This window comes from Myotis nattereri, assembly GCF_964212035.1.
Source record: "Myotis nattereri genome assembly, chromosome: 1".
NCBI lineage: Eukaryota > Metazoa > Chordata > Mammalia > Chiroptera > Vespertilionidae > Myotis > Myotis nattereri.
Window position 1 is genome coordinate 9,704,772 of NC_138075.1, and position 19,348 is coordinate 9,724,119.

The 19,348-nt window shown below is 60.5% G+C and overlaps 1 protein-coding gene across 1 annotated transcript in view; it reads right to left on the minus strand.

Moving 5' to 3' along the window:
• Positions 1-1,415: 1,415 nt before the first annotated feature.
• PRIMA1 (proline rich membrane anchor 1) overlaps positions 1,416-19,348 on the minus strand; it is a gene marked incomplete at both ends in the record, with an annotated part of 38,032 nt that continues 20,099 nt past the window's right edge. The window contains 2 exons of the mRNA XM_081106767.1: positions 1,416-1,515; positions 8,981-9,110. Coding sequence (XP_080962893.1) covers positions 1,416-1,515; positions 8,981-9,110 — 230 coding nt within the window. The remainder of the gene's footprint in view (positions 1,516-8,980; positions 9,111-19,348) is intronic.

Consider the following 19,348-nt stretch of genomic DNA (forward strand, 5'->3'; position numbering starts at 1 on the left):
AACTGAGAAGAAGCAACCCTTCCTGGGAGGGGATCCCCGGCCTGTCCTCAGCCCGTCCCCGCTGACCCGGAGCAGGACAGGGTCAGGGTCAGGGTCAGAGCACACTCACCTCTGCCCTCTGCTCTCCCAAAGATAGCGAGCGGAACAGACAGCTCAGTGGGCACAGGGCTCCGGACAATGGGTGTGTCAAGGTTCAGCCCCAGTCGGGACTGGCTTTCAGTCTGTCCGTCTCACCTCGATATGAAGGTCTCGCCTGCAGCCCCCAGCCCTCCACGGAACCACTGGTGGTTTGGGAGGCGGACTGGGTCCACCCGCGTCGCTGCCTGGCCAGACAGCGGGACCATTTGATGTGTCTGGTTCCTTCCTAGCGAGGGTGTGGTGGTGAGGGAACCACGGGTCAGGGCGCTCTCCCAATCCACCAGGGGATGCAAACCCACAGGGCCGCCGTCTCCCCGGCCGAGTGATGTGTCCACAGGGGTGGGTGGCCTCCTGGGCAACAGGCCTGCGGGGTCCCTCGCCTGTCACCCCTTTCCTTCCCTTCATCCACCAACCACTGTGGAGGGTTCGGCACTTTTAGAACCTAAGAGCTCGGAGAGAGACTCCAGGGAGCCACTGAGGCACGCCATCTCCTGGAAGAGGGGAGGCCTGGGGCTGTCAGGAGAGGCTCTGAGTCCCTGGTCAGGGCTGCAGGGGAGGAAGCATCGGGGAGCCAGCGCTAGGCTGCTCGGCCCAGCCAGACGCCCGGAGCGGGTTTGGCACAGTGGTGGCCCCTGCCGATGAAGGCAGGGCCTGGCTCACACGGACGGGTCAGTTCCTAGGGAGGGGACTTTGCAGGCCGGACTCAGCCCTCCGTGGCAAGACTGGGGAGTCAGGCGGGACCCAGGGGCCCAGGGTGCGGGTGGGGACAGGGGGAGAACACGGGCCCTGAAGGCTGAGGACGATAGCAGGTGGGGCGACAGACAGGTGTGTGGGAAGCACCTTAGAAAGGGGACGTCTCCTGGCTGTGCCGATGGCTTCTGTTGGGAAGGGCACAGTCAACGGAGCCGCAGGCGGGCTTCCTGGGGGCGAGGCGAGGTTTCCTGGCAGGGAAGTGGCCCCTGGATTGCCTTTCTTTGGGCTAAAGGGGGACGCCTCCCCCAACTCGGCGGATGGACAGACCCTCTGCCTTCGACAGAGCGTGTGCTTCAGACAGTAGCTGGGAGACAGCGGCTGGAACACAAGGTGAGAGGTGCGGGGAGCCTGGGGGTGGTGCCCGGGGGCTGCGCTGCCCCTGCCCCGGGGCATGGCTAGAAGAGAATGCTTTCTCCTTTGCGAGGCTCGAGGCGGGCAAGGCAATGACGTCCTGGACAAGCGCAGTGCCAGCTCCTGTCCACTAGCGCCACCAAGGTGCCCTCGGGCCAGCGGTCCGGCCGCGCTCACACGGCGTTGTTCACGTCCACGCCCTTGTTGCTCTGCGAGGTCGTCATGGGGTACTCCGCAACGCTGGTGCCATTCTCCTCCTTTCTCAGGGGTTTCCTGGGAGTGGGCAGAGGGGCAGGGGCAGCGAGGGAGGAAGAGGGACATCGTTAGTTATCAATGCCGGGGAGTTAGCATGCCCCACAGTTGGCCCGCCAGGCTGTGTTGGGTTAGCGTCCTTGGACTGCTGGGCTTTGGCGGGGGTGGGGGTGGTGGGGGGGTAGGGGGTGGAGGTGTGGGGAGGCGGGGGGACTCTGAGAAGGCTCTGGGCTGAGGTTCTGGACTCATAGTAGTACCTTCTAGTTCAAGTCTCCTCTCCCCTCTTGAGCGGCTCAGGGGGGGCTGCCCCAGTACCAGGCCCGAGTGGCCGCAGCTCCTGATCTAGCCCCCCCCACCCCCCCACCCCCCCGTGCTGGGCAGCCCCATCCCTCGCCACACGGCTGCCTCTTGGGTGGATCTGCGGCCCGTGGGGCTGTAGCTCTGACGCCTGTGTCCCCAGTAACGCCGGGGCCAAGCCTGAACCGAACGTTTACGGGCATCACTGAAAGCCAGGGCAGGACGCATCGCCTTCTCCAGTGTCCCCGAGCCTCCCCACACCTCCCTGAGGAGGGCGCACACTAATGTGAGGCCTAAAGCCCCGCGGAGAGCCTGGGAGGCGGGGTTAGCAGGCCTGCTCAGAGAGCTCCCCGAGGTCAAATCTGTCAACTTCCTTTTCTCCTGCAGCGGAATCAGCTCCCAAAACACACGGAAACCCAAGTGCACTCAGCTGGGCACCGGGCCGGCCACCGTGGCTTCCTGGAGAAAGTGAGGTGCTGGCCGACACTCCTCCCACGTGGCCACGCCCTGTTCACTGCGCTCTCAGCCACAGCATTCCTTGTCCCTTTCCACAGTGATCCCGGAAGAAGCAAGGCCTGGAGTTGAGTTTCACTTCATGGGGAAACTGAGGCTTAGGGAGAGCTGTGACTTGCCCAAGGTCCCGCGGCTGGTTTATGGTGGACCCCGGACCACCACCCACTACTGCCAAGTCCTGGTCCAGCTGTGTTTCTGTTAAACCAGCATTCCCAGCAGGCGTTCCCCCCCCTCCCCCCGGCTCTGTGTCCAATCAGCGGAGGGAAGGCCTCCTCCGGCTCCTCCTGGAGGTTCCAGAAGTCCTCAGAGGCCTCCAAGGAGCCCGGCTCATTTTGCTTTACCCTAGAGCACATCCCATGTCCTGGGGTCTGAGAACCCCCATTTATGTGGGTAGATGCTCACAGACGTTTTCTGGACCCCAGGCTGGTAGGTGCCTTGTAGGCGACGGGCTCATGGAAATGACAGAGTCCGAGCGAACCTCTGTCCCTTCATCCCTCCTCCACCCCCACCCGCCTTTCTGAGGCCTCACAGGCTGGCTTGGCGGGTGGGCTGGGTTTGCAGCTCGGCGAGTTGGCACGGTCTGGAAGCTTCTGGAAGCGGGGCGGCGGTTCATGTTGCTACAGGGAGCTCCCGTGTCGCCCCGCTGCGAGGCCACTTAAGGGAGATCCCTAAATGTATCATCAGTATAGCGAGGGACGACAGGATTCTAGCAAACACCTCTGGGCCCAACCCGCACTGCTGTTCTCCCTGGCAAATACTCAGTCGTGGGCTGAGGAGTCTGCAGCAAGTCCCGCAGGGGAGATAAAGCTTCAGGCCTTGGAGGGGGGTTGGGGAGAGGAAGAGGGTCTGGAATCCCTTGTGCGTGGGCAAAGCCTTGGACCCAGAGTTCCCGCCCTCCTTAGACGAGGTGGGAAGTCAGCAGAATTATTCTGCCGGGAGAAGAGGGGCTGTGGCCTGGACACTCTGTGCGTCCAGGTGGCTCAGAGGCCTGGTGGGGGCCAGCTTGGTGGGAGGGACACGGGGAACAGGCCAAGGGGGCAGCCCCAGGCCCTTCTCAATGGCGCAGCCAGCTCCCCAGGCCAGAAAGGACAAAGGGGTCTGGGCAGGGGCTCCACCCGGCAAAAAGGGCACCTCTGGCAGGTGCAGCTCCCCCCGCCCAGGGGCCTCCTGGAGCCTGATCGCGTGAAGGAGAGAGCGGCTGCCCAGGGCCCTCAGAGAAGTGGGCTGGGTCTGCTCCCTGCTCCACGGGAGCTCAGCTGCGACCACTCTGCTCCCCGCTCTGCCCACCCCCTCCCGGAGGCTTTCTGGGACGCCCTGGAGCCCAGTGGACGCTGGAGTTGTTCCTGTAGCAGGAGGAGGCTCTGCCTCCAAACCCCCACTGTGTCCTTCCATGGGCAAGTCACTGGACCTCTTTATGCCTCAGTTTCCTGGTCTATAAAATGGGCACAAGGACGGTGTCCGCTTCATAGGCTTGTTGGGAGGATTAACACGTTAATGTGTGTTAAGCTCTGAGAGGAGCCGCTGGCACACAGTAGGTCTCCGTAAGTGTGTGTTAGCTCTCAGGACGGCTGCTGGGAAGGTGTCAGCATCGCTGCTCCTGTTGGTGGGGAGCAGCCAGCGGTCTCCTGCCTGCACAGCCTTCCTACCTAAGGTGTGCCCCGTGGGGCTCCGCAGGTGCCTGAGACTTGCTAGACCCAGCCCGGCTCCGCGGTGCCAGGTGTCAGCCAGGGCTGCTCCCCACCAACCAGAGAAGGGCTCCTCCGCCCTGGTGCAGGCCCCTACACGGCCTGGCTCCTAAACCGAGAGAAAGGGCAGTGAGCTTTTCCTTGGCCTCGTCATGTCAAAGGGCGGGTTCTCCCACGTTCCTGCGCCCCAGCCTGGAAAGCAGCAGCACCCCATGTCGTCGTCCTCTGCTTGGAGTGCTGAGCTGACAGCTCCGCCGCCAACTGCCAGCGGCCTGGGCCTCTGCAGAAGCTGCCTCCACCAGCATGGAGTGGGGGTGCGGGCGAGGGTTCGGGGGGAGAGGGGGATGGGGGGCAGGACCCAGGAGCCCCTCTTGGGCCTGCTGACATCCACGTGACAGGTCCCACCCTCAGCCTGCTGCTCTGCTGGGGAAGCTGGTGGCAAAGAACAGCTCTGAGGAGCCTGGGAAGGGAGGGCTGCCCGGCTTGCTTCTGCCTCCCACCCCCACGGAAGGGCCTGTTAAATTAAAAGGTGGGAGTGGGCGTACAAGCCCTCACCATTCTCTCTAACCATAAAGCCCCCTCAAGAGGCATGCACACACTCCTGACTCTGGTGGGCCAAGCAACCCCATTTCCACCCCCCATTTCCTCTCCCCCATTACTCTGAGGTTCCCCCCTCCCCTTCATAGTATTCATGATTTTTTAAAACCTGCCGAGACCGGTTTGGCTCAGTGGATAGAGCATCAGCCTGCGGACTGAAGGGTCCCAGGTTCGATTCCGGTCAAGGGCATGTACCTGGGTTGCGGGCACATCCCCAGTGGGAGATGTGCAGGAGGCAGCTGATCGATGTTTCTCTCTCATCGATGTTTCTAACTCTCTATCTCTCTCCCTTCCTCTCTGTAAAAAATCAATAAAATATAAATAAATAAATAAATAAATAAATAAAACCTCATTTATTACTATGCTGGTGTGCGTGCGTGTGTGTGTGCTTGTGTGTGTGTGTGTGTGTGTGTGTGTGGTCTGCTTTCTTCACTGGGGTGTGGTGGGGAGTGGGCAGGGGCTCAGTCTCATTTATCTCTACATCCTCGTACCTCATCTAGTCCCCAGCACACAGTAGGTGCTCAATAAATACCTGTGGACCAGCAATGACTCACCGAGAAGCCCTGGGGCAGTCAACGGTGCCAGATATCATCAAAGAGACTTGGGCGTTCAAAAGTGCCCCTTCTACTGGAAGTGGCTCACCCAAGAGAAGCCGGTGGGCACCAGAGCCCCGCAATCACGGGCGTGCCCAGCCACACAGCGAGCTCGCTCACTCCCAGGGAAGCAGCACGCTGGCTTATCGCCTGCAATTAACAGTCTGCAGGATCAGCCGCGTGGTGCAGCCTTTATTGCTCTTTCGGCCAACACCTTGTAAATCAGGAGGAAACGGCTGTCAAGTGGCTTAATGGCAGTCGATGGCTGGAGGTGAAGGACCGCGCCATGGGTGGCCAAAGGAGGCAAGGCCTCCTTCCTGAGCCTGGGGGCGGGAAGCTCTGGGAGCTCTTCTGGATGATGAGGGTCTTGGGTGGGGGGGCTGGGTCTTATTCCCCTGTCCCCAGGTCTTGCCCAGAGGAGAATGCAGATCACGGTGTTGGGGCTGAAAAGGGACTGTGATGCAGTCTCCATGCACCATTCCCGTCCAACCTGTGGCCCTGGATGCTGAGGGCTGCCTCTCCTGGGATCCCCTGCTCTTGGGTTTGCCAATGGGAGTCACCCTCAGGAGACCGGAGCGCCAGGGAGAGGTCGGGGCATTTCCTCCCCCTCCTTTCCTGTTTTGGGCTCAGTTGTTCCCCTGGCACCTTCCCTGGCCCTTGTCTTAGTTGTGCTAACCGCTCCACTGCTGCTGGTCTGGCCGCTTCACCAGCTTCCTTTGCTTCAAGGATCTTTGAGCCCCGCCCACACTCTGGAGGATGACCCGCCCACACTCTGGAGGACGCCCCGCCCACCTCATCTGGAGGACGACCCGCCCACACTCTGGAGGACGCCCCGCCCACCTCATCTGGAGGACGCCCCGCCCACACTCTGGAGGACGCCCCGCCCACCTCATCTGGAGGACGCCCCGCCCACACACTGGAGGACACCCCGCCCACCTCATCTGGAGGAAGCCCCTGGAAGGGATCAACTGAGGCCTCTGGGGTGGGTTCCTTGTCTTTCCAGGCCGTGGACAGACCCTGGAACCAAGAGCTCAGAGCCTGCGGAATAAGACAGTGACAGGAGCCTCTCCAGCTGTTCTCGGGGGAGGCGGGTGGCAGCCCCACAGGCCTTCCTGGGAGACCCCCAGCCCTGCTGAAGCACAGCCCGCATGCGGCTGCCTGCGCTGCCAGTCAGATATTCCCTTTACCCTCTTCCCTCGAAGCAGCGCGTTTCTCAGAAGTTTGGGGCCGACAGCGAGGCAGAGTGACTCTGAGTGACTCTGGAAGAGCTGGGCTTTTTAAAAAGGTGCCGCTGCCTGTCTCCGAAGGGCAGGGGAGTGGGAACGGGTCCCTGATGGAACTAGGGCCCCAATCCCTGGCAGTGCCCGGGGGGATCTTGCACACTCTTCCTCAAGAACCTTCAGTAGCTCCCAGTGCCCACCAAGTCCCAGGCGGGACCGAGCCTCACACCCCATGTCACAGGGGCTTCCTGGTGCCTGGTGCCTCTGCCAGGAGTGCCTCCCCTGCTCTACTTCTCACAGTCCTCATCCCAGGGCAGGAGGCTCTCAGCTCAAATGTGCTATCACCCTGATCAGAGCTAACTGACTCCTCCAGGCCCACAACAGGCTGCCAGGGACTTCCTGCAGCCCATCCCGCCTGCCTCCCAACAGCCATTCTTGCATCCGCCCCCACCGCCCTGCAGCCAGGTGAGCCGCCCGTGGGCACAGGCCTGTCCTGTCTGTTTCTGTACCTGCACAGCCTGTGCATACAGTAGGCGCCCACCAGACACTGGGAATCGGGCTGACCTCGTGCCCTGGGAGACTCCAACACCTCCACCTTGACTCCTGAGGCCTGGTCTGTCCCTGAATTACAGGGTCCTGGGGCCTTTGTGTCCACCTGTTTTTCTGGCTTCAGACACACCCCACCACCCCCGTTTCCAGGCACCCTCGAGGAAGGGCAGGCAGGGAGAGCCAGGTCTGTTCTCAGCCCAACGCCAGAGAGGGACCCAACAGTAACACGGACACGGAGCTGCGGTCAGGGCTGCCTTTGGAATCACTGGTGCTGGGTGCAGATTCTGACCCCTCTGCTCCCAGGCTGTGCCACCCTGGGCAGCTCCCTTACACCTCTGAGCCTGTTTCCTCCTCTGTGGAATGGGACGGATCGGGAGAAGATGCCGTGAGGTGACCTGAGAGACGGTTGGTGGAGCGATGAGCCCAGCATTTGGCTGAGGTTACGCCCTTGTCATTTATCCATTTATTGACTTGGAGGAGTGCCTGGCTGGGAGGCAGGTGCCCGGACATGGCCTGCCCCTCGCGGAGCTGTGTCACCTGGGCCCAGTCCCCAGCAAACTCCCAGGCTGTTGGCTTGACGTGTCCCTTCACCCTGTGTGCCTTGCTGTGCATTTGTTTAAGACTTTAACTTGATGTTTTACCCTTTCTGCTTTGAATTATTGAAGTGACATCACATAGAACAGTTGATTAAAAGGGCAAAGTTAAATATTTTAGGTGTTATGATTGCTCTTAACGTAGCTCCTCGAACTTAGGGCCATAGGGCATTTAAAAAAGAACTTTCTTATATATTGACCACTCCTATTGCCCTTTGGTGTTTTGCAACATTTCTCTTGGTCTTTTGATTCTGTCTCCCCCCCGCCCCCCACAAAGGTCTCTGTGCTAGGCTAGGGAGGCCATTCTTTGTAAGTTTGATAAGACTTCCCAGTCTCACCAAGGGACTTGGCAGAACTTCTGTGTTGTAACTCCAGGGGGCGCCATTCACACCATGGCCCACTCTGCCACACTAGAGCCCAGGACACAGCCCAAACCTCCTCAGACCTCAACAACAGCCACACTGTGACGCAAATCCCAACTCAACTAGGTGCCACCCAACCTCTTCTGAAAGACAAAATGAGGTGGTGGTTACAGAAATGACAGTGAGTGTTACTGAAAGATAGTTTGCTGTTTGGATCATTCATGACCCCACTGGAACACTCCTATTCATCCTTCAAAACCCAACTTAGGTGTCCCATTCACTGCAAACTTTCTCTGAGGCATCTCAACTTCCCTCTTCTCCCAAGAGAAGCATTTCTCCCTCCCTGTCATCCCGCCTCTCTCTGAGACTACTGAAACATGGAAGCTGGTGCAGCACGACGTGAGCACTTACTGTATACCAGGCACAACAGGGACACACATTGTGCATGCTATTTAAGCAGGCATCTCACCAGAACAGTACGAGGTTGTTATTCTTTCCCCCTATTTTACAGATAAGGACACTGAGGACCAGAGAGGTCAAGTGATTTCCTCCTGGTAACACAGCTTGAACGAGAGCCTGAATTTAAAACGGACTCCAAAACCCAGTCCCCACTCCAAACCAGCATGGTGCCTCCCACCAGTGGCTCCCCTGCTGACCCCGCGAGGATTATTTCCGTACTCTGAGTGAGCCCGGACAGTAAGGCCTGCGATTTCAGGAAGGGTCAGGGTCGCTTTCTATTGCATGGGGCCTGACTTATGATTGGTGCTCATCACATGCCTCCGAGCTGAACTCCCTAAAACCGGTGGGGGTATGAGGTGTGCAATCAGCTTTCAACTATTTCAGCAAACAAAAAGCTAAAAGGAAAAGGAAAGCAATGCAGCAAATATTAGCCAAATCTCGGTAACTGTTGAATCAGAGTGAAGGTAGATGCACGTTCCTGGCACGTTCTTTCTGCTTCTTAAATGCTTGACAATTTTTATAATGAAAAAACAAAACAAAACCCACAATGGGGGTGGGTGGAGTAGCCCCCGAGCCCAGCTGGGGTGCCCTCAGGGCTCCAAGCCAGTGGACACTCACCGCTTGATGGCTTTGTAGCAAATGATGACCAGGACAGTGAGAAACAGCAGGGAGGCACAGCACACCGCGATGACGATCACCAGCCCTGACCACCAGCTCTCCTCGGCCGGGCACGAGGTGGAGCTGGGAGCTGAAAGAGAGAGGGGCAGCCTGAGTCTCCCCGGACGAGCGGGGCCTGGCCGCATCAGAGGTGCACCATCACGGTGACACCAGGGCGGGCCGCGCTGCCATCCATCACCCAGATGAGGCTCTCTGACCCGTCCTGCCCTCCCCACCCCCACCCGGCAGCAGGTGACATCATAGCTGGCCCCCAGCCAGGCGGCGTTATCCCAGCAGGGGTTAAGCACCACGCCCGCCCCGGGCCATCCATCCTCCCTGGGCATGAGCTAACTGACAGCAGGGTCAGGTTTAATTTCCCATGAAAAATAACAGAAGCTCTCATTCTCTCAGTTGAGGCATTAAATCCGCTTCCTCGGAGGGTGGGGGTGGGAGGCAGGGCTCATGGGGGACCCTGGGAGGAAGGAGAGAAAGGGAGGTTCATCAGCATCCGTTCTTTTCTTTAAATATATTGTTATTGATTTCAGAGAGGAAGGGAGAGGGAGAGAGAGAGAGAAACCTCAGTGATGAGAGAGAATCATGGATCAGCTGCCTCCTGCACGCCCTCCACTGGGGATGGAGCCGGCAACCCGGGCATGTGCCCTGACCTGCAACCTGGGCATGTACCCCGACCGGGAATCGAACCATGAGCTCCTGGTTCATGGGTCGACGCTCAACCACTGAGCCACGCTGGCTGGGCCATCAACATCAGTTCTGAAGCTAATTTCTCGAGAGGGGCAAGCGCTCTCCCTCCTTGGATTTGGTCCACGTGGTGGGTACGTGCAGCTGTTTCAGCTTGCACGGGGCGGCCGAGTCTGTCATGGACAAAGCATCTGACACCGGGGGCTGCAGGGCCCCCAGGTCACGACTCAATCCACGGGGTCCTCGAGGTGAACCTGTCCTCCCGCTCGGCCACTCGCACACCCGGGCCCCAGCACATGCGGTGCTGACGTGCGGGGAGCATTTCCCAGCTGGCCTGCCGGGCCTGCCTCCCACTCCCCTGAGACACCTGCGGGCCCAGGAGCTTGGCTAACGCGCTTGGTGGCAGAGGCTGTTTCCTAGGCTCCGTGGACAAAGGGGACTCTGGGGCTCAGAGGAGGGGGACCCTGGGCCCCACGTCTCTCAGCCCTGCTCCCGGTACTGCCTCCAGGCACCACAGGACAAGGGTTCTCAGAGGTTCCTCCAGGGGCCAAGTGCCCCCGTGATTGCCTCGGTGTCCCCAGCCCGAGTCCACTGAGGAGGCGGCGGCCTTGGGGGCAGGGCCCACAGCCTCCTCCCTCTCACCCCACCCCCACACAGCGCCCATTGTCTCCCAGCACAAGGGCCCACTGAGGCCCTGCTGTCCGTTCATGGGCACCGGGCACCCTGGAGGAGGCTTGTGCCAGGGCCTCTCCCTCCCCCGTGGGCCGGCTCCGTGTGGGGCTCCCTGAGGTGCCAGGGTGTGGGCTGGGCTTTAATATATATATATATTTTTTTTTTTCTTGATTTTTTACAGAGGAAGGGAGAAGGATAGAGAATTAGAAACATCGATGAGAGAGAAACATCGATCAGCTGCCTCCTGCACACCCCCTACTGGGGATGTGCCCGCAACCAAGGTACATGCCCTTGACTGGAATCGAACCCGGGACCCTTCAGTCCGCAGGCCGACGCTCTATCCACTGAGCCAAACTAGCTAGGGCACCAGTTAGGGCAGTGGGCTGGGCTTTAAAGCCACAAGCACAGGAGCAGACATGGCACTTGGGGGATCCAGGCCCCTTCCAGGGAGGAAGAAGTCCCCTTTGGAACTGACCAGGGGAAAATTGAGCGTCCCCATCTCAGCTCAGGGGCGGGGCTCCACCCCTTCTCTGCCCGTGGGAATCTGGGTACAGCACAGAGACCCCCCCTTCATAAGTCTTCCTGATCCCCCCGCAGGCCAGAGTGCCTGCTGAAGGCACGGATCCCCTGCCCGCACTGAACAGAAAGACAGGGGGCAGCGCTCTGGGGTGTGGGGTGTGGGGGGAGGTGCCTGCCTTTTCCAAAAGCAAGAGGCACCCCTTCTCCACCCTGCAGGAGGGAAGCAGGTTGAGCACTGCAGTGTAAGTGGGGGTCCCTGGCCTTCAGCCAGGGCTGGGGGTGAGCAGTGTACGGGGGAGGCAGGGTGTGCTTGGCCTGCTTTGGGGCCCATCTGTCTCTTGCCCACAGTCCCCCTGGAAGTGGCGCACTGCCCCCAAACCTGGCGCAGGGGCCACTTCCTGCTTGCCAGCGGGGCTGCTGTGGCTGAGCCTCCTGTCCCAGGCAGATGGAAACTGTTGCCTGTGAAAGCGCACGGGCCTTGGCCCGTCTCCACAAGGGGCTCTGCCAGCAGGCAGCCCTAAGTGCGCCCCTACCACTGTCCAGGGGATCCAGAGGGCCGACCGCAAGGCCGGCCAGCAGGACACCCTGTTGGCTTCACAGGGAGAGTCACCCAGGGCCCCTAGCCCCACCCCACTGCAGTCCCATTGGCCCCACACATCCCCCTGCCCTAGGCATCTCCTCAGCCACTACCCCCGGGGGGTGTGCAGCATCCCTCACGCACCCACCTGTTCAGGGAGCATCCGTCAGTGAGCTGCGGTCTCCCTGCCCCACCTTCCTCTCAGGCCCAGGCCCCAGCGGGTGGGCGTGCCCTGCTCCAGTGAGGCCACCAGAGGCCAAGTCCCGTGGCTGCGCTCTCTGCCCCCTCTCCCCCTGCCCTTTCTCTCCGCCCACACCTTTCCCAATGCCAGGCCTGCCCTGGCTCCCCCAGTTATCACTGTCACCGCCCCTCCTCCTGGGGCACCTCCCCCGCTTAGCACAGCGGCCATCCACACTGGCTTTGAATTGGGACCTACAGCTAAATTCCAGATTCTGACCCTCGAAAACCATCTCATCCTTCAGATTTCATCTCAGTTCCCCACAGTGAGTGGGAAAGCATCAGAGCCTCCTCCATGGGCTGGTGCGGGAAGGAAAAGGCCCGCCAGGGAGCTCCGCAGCAGACAGCCTCAGCCCTCACACCGCACCCGTCACCCTGAGCACCCGTCACCCTGAGCACCCGTCACCCTGAGCACCGGTCACCTGAGCACCCATCACTCTGAGCACCGGTCACCTGAGCACCCATCACCCTGAGCACCGGTCACCCGAGCACCATCACCCCGAGCACCCGTCACCATGAGCACCCATCACCCTGAGCACCCATCACCCTGAGCACCGGTCACCCTGAGCACCCGTCACCCTGAGCACCCGTCACCCTGAGCACCCATCACCTGAGCACCCATCACCCTGAGCACCCATCACCCCGAGCACCCATCACCCTGAGCACCCGTCACCCTGAGCACCCATCACCCTGAGCACCCATCACCCCGAGCACCCATCACCCTGAGCACCCATCACCCTAGGCACTGGTCACCCTGAGCACCCATCACCCCGAGCACCCATCACCCTGAGCACCCATCACCCTAGGCACCGGTCACCCTGAGCACCCATCACCCTGAGCACCCATCACCCTGAGCACCCATCACCCTGAGCACCCATCACCCTAGGCACCGGTCACCCTGAGCACCAATCACCCTGAGCACCCGTCACCCTGAGCACCCATCACCCCGAGCACCCATCACCCGGAGCACCCGTCACCCTGAGCACCCGTCACCCTGAGCACCGGTCACCCTGAGCACCCATCACCCTGAGCACCGGTCACCCTGAGCACCCGTCACCCTGAGCACCGGTCACCCTGAGCACCCGTCACCCCGAGCACCCATCACCCTGAGCATCCGTCACCCTGAGCACCCATCACCCTGAGCATGGTCACCCTGAGCACCGGTCACCCTGAGCACCCATCACCCCGAGCACCCGTCACCCTGAGCACCCGTCACCCTGAGCACCCGTCACCCTGAGCACCGGTCACCATGAGCACCCATCACCCTGAGCACCCATCACCCTGAGCACCCGTCACCCTGAGCACCCATCACCCCGAGCACCCATCACCCTGAGCACCGGTCACCCTGAGCACCGGTCACCCTGAGCACCCATCACCCTGAGCACCGGTCACCCTGAGCACCCGTCACCCTGAGCACCCAGCACCCCGAGCACCCATCACCCTGAGCATCCGTCACCCTGAGCACCGGTCACCCTGAGCACCCGTCACCCTGAGCACCCAGCACCCCGAGCACCCGTCACCCTGAGCATCCGTCACCCTGAGCACCGGTCACCCTGAGCACCGGTCACCCCGAGCACCCTTCACCCCGAGCACCCGTCACCCTGAGCACCGGTCACCATAAGCACCCATCACCCCAAGCACCCATCACCCTGAGCACCGGTCACCATGAGCACCGGTCACCCTGAGCACCGGTCACCCTGAGCACCCATCACCCTGAGCACCGGTCACCCTGAGCACCCGTCACCCTGCACACCGGTAACCATGAGCACCCATCACCCTGAGCACCGGTCACCCTGAGCACTCATCACCCTGAGCACCGGTCACCCTGAGCACCCGTCACCCCGAGCACCCGTCACCCTGAGCACCGGTCACCATGAGCACCCATCACCCCGAGCACCCATCACCCTGAGCACCCGTCACCCTGAGCACCGGTCACCATGAGCACCCATCACCCTGAGCACCCGTCACCCTGAGCACCCATCACCCCGAGCACCCATCACCCTGAGCGTCCGTCACCCTGAGCACCGGTCACCCTGAGCACCCGTCACCCCGAGCACCCGTCACCCTGAGCACCGGTCACCATGAGCACCCATCACCCCGAGCACCCATCACCCTGAGCACCCGTCACCCCGAGCACCCGTCACCCTGAGCACCGGTCACCATGAGCACCCATCACCCTGAGCACCGGTCACCCTGAGCACTGGTCACCCTGAGCACCCATCACCCTGAGCACCGGTCACCCTGAGCAACTGTCACCCTGCACACCGGTCACCATGAGCACCCATCACCCTGAGCACCGGTCACCCTGAGCACTCATCACCCTGAGCACCGGTCACCCTGAGCACCCGTCACCCTGAGCACCGGTCACCATGAGCACCCATCACCCCGAGCACCCATCACCCTGAGCACCCGTCACCCTGAGCACCGGTCACCATGAGCACCCGTCACCCTGAGCACCCGTCACCCTGAGCACCCATCACCCTGAGCACCGGTCACCCTGAGCACCGGTCACCATGAGCACCCATCACCCTGAGCACCCATCACCATGAGCACCCGTCATCCTGAGCACCGGTCACCCTGAGCACCCATCACCCTGAGCACCTGTCACCCTGAGCACCGGTCACCATGAGCACCGGTCACCCTGAGCACCCATCACCCTGAGCACCGGTCACCATGAGCACCCGTCAACCTGAGCACCGGTCACCCTGAGCACCGGTCACCATGAGCACCCGTCACCCCGAGCACCCGGGAAGCCTGGGGGAGAAGGAGGTGACACTAGGGCTCAGCAGCCCATGGGAAGGTCTGCTGGGTAGGCCTGAGCGAGCGGGGAAGGAAGGGGGGCGCAGGCAGCTGGCGTCCCCAGCTTCTCTGCTCCCCCGGCTGGTGCCCGGGGCCTCCCTGCTGAAGCGGCTCTGGGTCCTCACATCTGTGACTCCAGCCTGGGGCCCGAGCTCCCCGGACACTCACTCCTCTGCTGTATTTACCTCTGCCCGGCGTCCTGGGCACGGAGCCCAGCGCGGTGGCAGGGTGGCTGCTCGTCACCAAGGACTCTGTCTCAGGCCCGGCTCCTAGCGGGCATGAAACAGCCCCTGCATTATTAATAACCGTCTCCTCATCCCTGTGCCCAATTAGGAAGGGAATTTATGAATTGGGTTGCAGTCTCTAGGGCAGGGCAGCCACGGCTGTGCCCGATGCCAGGGAGAGAGGTGGGTGGAGGCCGGGCAGAGGCGAGACCGGCAGGCCTGCCTGGTGGAATTAATTCCGCGTCTGGTGGCGAGTGCAGGACACGCCTCCCCTTGCTCACGGCCCAGCAGCCCTCTGTGGGCTCCTCAGGCCAGGACACAGCACTGCTCTCCTGGTGGCTGCAGGCGCCCTGCCTCTGTGCCTCGCCCAGGGACCCTCCCCCCGTCTGCCACCTGCTCCCCTCCAGGACTCACTGCTGCACAGAGGCCCGAGCTCAACGGCCTTAGAGCAGCACAGGCAGCGCTGGCAAGAAGCAACGAGGGTGCCCCCAGGGAAAGCTCTGGGTGACCTCCGCGCCCCCTCATTGCCCTGACTCCTCCTCATTCAGTGCTAATCCATCCACTCACTCAGCACATGCCTGGTAGGAGCCCGCTATGTGCCCTGTGCTGGGCCAGGTTCCGGGGACGTGACAGTTGACAAACCAGACAGGGACCCTGCCCTGGTGACGCTTACAGTCTGTGGGGACGGACACGGGGTCAGTAGCCACTAGAAAACGCACGCTGTGATTCCTGCCTCGGCGGGACACTGACCTGTGCCCGTGCTTAGGCACAAAACGGGGCAGGACAACACAATAAAATAACGCCCCGAACGCGGGAGCCAGCGGAGCGGACTGAGAGCAGTGAGCTCATCTTTGCTTGTGAGAGCAAGCACCTGGCACCTGGCTGGCGCTGGGCACCCATCGCCCCTTCCAGGGGGCGCTTCACAGCGGATGGGGCTTCGGGGGTGCCCCGTCCCGTGGGATCGACTCTGTCTAAACAGCCGTACCCACGGTGAGGAGGGGTCAGGATGGCCCAGCCCAGTGCCCGCGGGCCAAATCCGGTCCTCTTGTTGTAAATAAAGTTTTATTGGAACAAAGACATACCGTGTGTTTGCCTATTGTCATGGATGCTTTCTGACTACACGGCCGAGTTGAGTAGCTGCAATGGAGACTGTATGGCCTGCAAAACCTAACGTATTTACTTTTACAGGAAAAGTATGTCTACCTCTACCTAACCAGGGTGGTCTTCACCGGAGATTCTTAGATACGATTAAGCAAGTACCGTGGGGCCTTGACTTACGAGTTTAATTCGTTCCATGATGGAGCTCGTAAGTCAAATGACTCGTATGTCAAATCATAAAGTGAACAAGTGAGACACGTGACGCTGGGCTGATGTTGTGGCGTTCAGTGTGACGTTCGCTGCGCCAACTAGCGGTGGGGTATCTGAAGCTGGCTCGTAACCCGAATTTTAGCTCGCAACTCAAAGCAAAAAATTGGCCGAGAGACGGCTCATATCTCGAAAAACTCGTTAGTCGGGACACTCATAAGTCAAGGCCCCACTGGTAGTCTGAAACGACATCCCAGATTTTTACTTTGCAAGTGAATGCTCCACTCTTTCCACTTAATTTTTAGAATGGGCCTGAACTCCCAGGGTCTCTAGGCAGGTGGCCCAGGGCGCTGTCCTCCGGGAGTTTTGACAGTGACGACGTGGTGAGACAGCACAAGCACCGAGGACAGGCAGACACACGTGTGGGCCCTGATGTCACCCCCCCCCCCTGCTAAGTGACCCCAGACAACGCACTAAAATGAGCCCAGCTGGTTCGGCTCAGTGGATAGAGCGTCGGACTGCGGGCTGAAAGGTCCCAGGTTCGATTCCAGTCAAGGGCACGTACCTGGGTTGCAGGCTCGATCCCCAGTTGGGGGTGTGCAGGAGGCAGCCAATCTATGATTCTCTCTCATCATTGATGTTTCTGTCTCTCTCTCCCTCTCCCTTCTTTTCTGAAATCAATAAAAATATATTGCCCTAACCAGTTTGGCTCAGTGGATAGAGTGTCGGCCTGCGGGCTGAAAGGTCCCAGGTTCGATTCCAGTCAAGGGCATGTACCTTGGTTGCGGGCACATCCCCAGTAGGAGGTGTGCAGGAGGCAGCTGATCGATGTTTCTCTCTCATCGATGTTTCTAGCTCTCTATCCCTCTGATAGCTCAACAGTCCACGGCTGACACATTCTCTGGAAGGCTGGTGGGGAGCATCTACCCAGTAATGTGTCAGCTGTCCTCCTGGGGCCCTGCTGCAGGGGCAGCCCAAAAAGGATGGGTTTGTCCTGGCCAATGCGGCTCAGTTGGTTGAGCTTTGTCCCATGTACCCAGAGGTCGCCCAGGTTGTGAGCTTGAACCCCGGTGGGGGGCATGTGGGAGGCAGCCGATCGATGTTTCTCTCATCGATGTTTCTCCCTTTCTCTCCCTCTCCTGTTCTCTCTCTCTCTCTTTCTCAAAACTCAAAGCATTTAGAAAAAGAAGATGGGGTTGCCACTATAACTGTCTTCCAAAGGCAGGTCTGGGCCCTTGAGTAGAGCGATGGGATTTGGGCAGATTTAGGGCGGACGCCCAGGAACTGCCCACGCTGCCTCACAGTCCTGTAACGCAGCAGGCTGATGCCCAGGGCAGGGCCAGCCGCCACCTGGGTGCCAGGTTTTAAGACTCTGGCTCCTAATCTGATGACAGGCTCACCCTCGGTGTCGGCAGCTCGGCGCCTTTCCTCCTCTGGCGGTTCCAAGCCACGGGCCTCCCCTCCCTCCCACCGTCCCCTCTGGGGCTGTTTTGCTTGTTGGTGTTCAGATGTCAGCTGCTGCAGCGGTGGCGGTGGGTGCAGGTGACAAGGTGGAAGCTGCCTCCCACCTGCCTGGGTTCGGGGGGCGTACAGCTACACCCCACTCTCCTGGGGGCCCTTCTTTGGAAGGCTGTCCTGGGGCTGCTGGGGCGCTCAAACAAAGCAGAGAGAATTCACGCCCCCAGAACCCGGAGTCCTTAACCAGTGACCGCCAGGTGCCAGGTGAGCCTGTGGAGCCCCCTGCCGCTGGAGGGTGATGACGGGAAGAAGTACACGAACCTCCAGCATCCCCTCCAGAGCAGGCTCAGGCCCAGGCCCAGGCCTTTGGGAGACGGGGCCTGAGGTTAGGCTCCCACTGGCCGCCTCCCTTGTCCCCTCTGGAAACATGTCCTTTGAAATCCTCTCCACCTCTGAGGACAGGCTCCAGCCAGGAACCTTAGACAGGAGGTCACGAGGCGCTGGAAGATCCAGGCCTGGCTTCCAAGGAGATGAAATTACAGCCCGCAGGACCCAGGGAGCTCTCTGTGTCCCGATGCCCCTTCCCGGACGCCCTGCGCTGCGTCCCTGGGCAGAGCCTGTGTCCCGTGGGAAAGGCCCCGCGGGGTGGAGCTGAGCGTGACTGAGGCCGGGTTGTGACATGGAGGGATGGAGACACAGCTGAGAAAACCACGGCCGCTCAGTTTGTTCAAAACAAGAAAGAAAGGAGCCGGACACGCCGGTGGCTTTGGAGCAGAGCCATCGTCTTGAGGAGCAAAAAGCAACAGCCCCACACGGATGGCCCACGACGGCACTCGGCTGTGGTGGCCACTAGCCCCATGTGACCACGTGCATGTGAAATATTTAAAACAGTGAAATGAGAAGTCCAGGTCCTCGGCTGCACCAGCCCTATTTTAAGGGCTCAGTGGCCACATGCAGCCAGCGGCTGCCACGCCGGGCGGCACGGACATAGGCCATCGGTGTCACGCAGCGAGGCTACTGACGGCGCTGGTCCAGGCTGAGGGGAGGGGCCCCGTCCACTTTCCTTCCCCGAAAGGCAGCCGAGGGTAGACTCTTAGCCCCCAGGCGGCAAAATGAGAGCCACTTATATGCCCACAGTGCTGTTTCCAAAGCACCTTTCCCCCCTTCGATTTTAAATGTTATTCTCATATCCCCTCCTCCCGGGACAGACCAGGCAGGAATTACTGGTACCGTCTTATAGGTGAGGACTCTGAGAGTCCCTAAGGGCCAAAGAGGCAAAGTCACAGAGCTGCTCGGAGAGCGACAGAGCAACGGGATCGGAGCTGAGCTGTGAGGTTTCAGCAGCCACTGCTGGGACATCCAGGACAGAAAGGGAGGGGGAGGGGGAGGGAGCGGAGAGGGGTGCACTGGGGGACCCAACCACTCAGGTCTCTGCTGAGCTGGGATATTTCCAATGCCCACTCACTTTTTTAAAAATTGTTTTCAGTGAGGAAGGGAGAGGGAGAGAGAGAGAGAAACATCAATGATGAAAAAGAATCATTGATCAGCTGCCTCCTGAATGCCCTATACTGGGGATTAAGCCCGAAACCCTGGCATGTGCCCTGACCAGAAATTGAACCCATTGTGACCTCCAGGTTCGTAGGTCGATGCTCAACCACTGAGCCATGCCGGCCGGGCAACGCACTCACTCTTTTAATAGCTACACAGCCTCCTTAGCGGACACTTGTGACCTCAAAAGTGGTCACTTTGCCTTTGAGACAGTAACAGTGCAGAAGGCTGCTCTGTGGCTCCAGCCTCTGTGATGGGCAGTTGTACCACAGGCATGAAACGGGGCCGGCC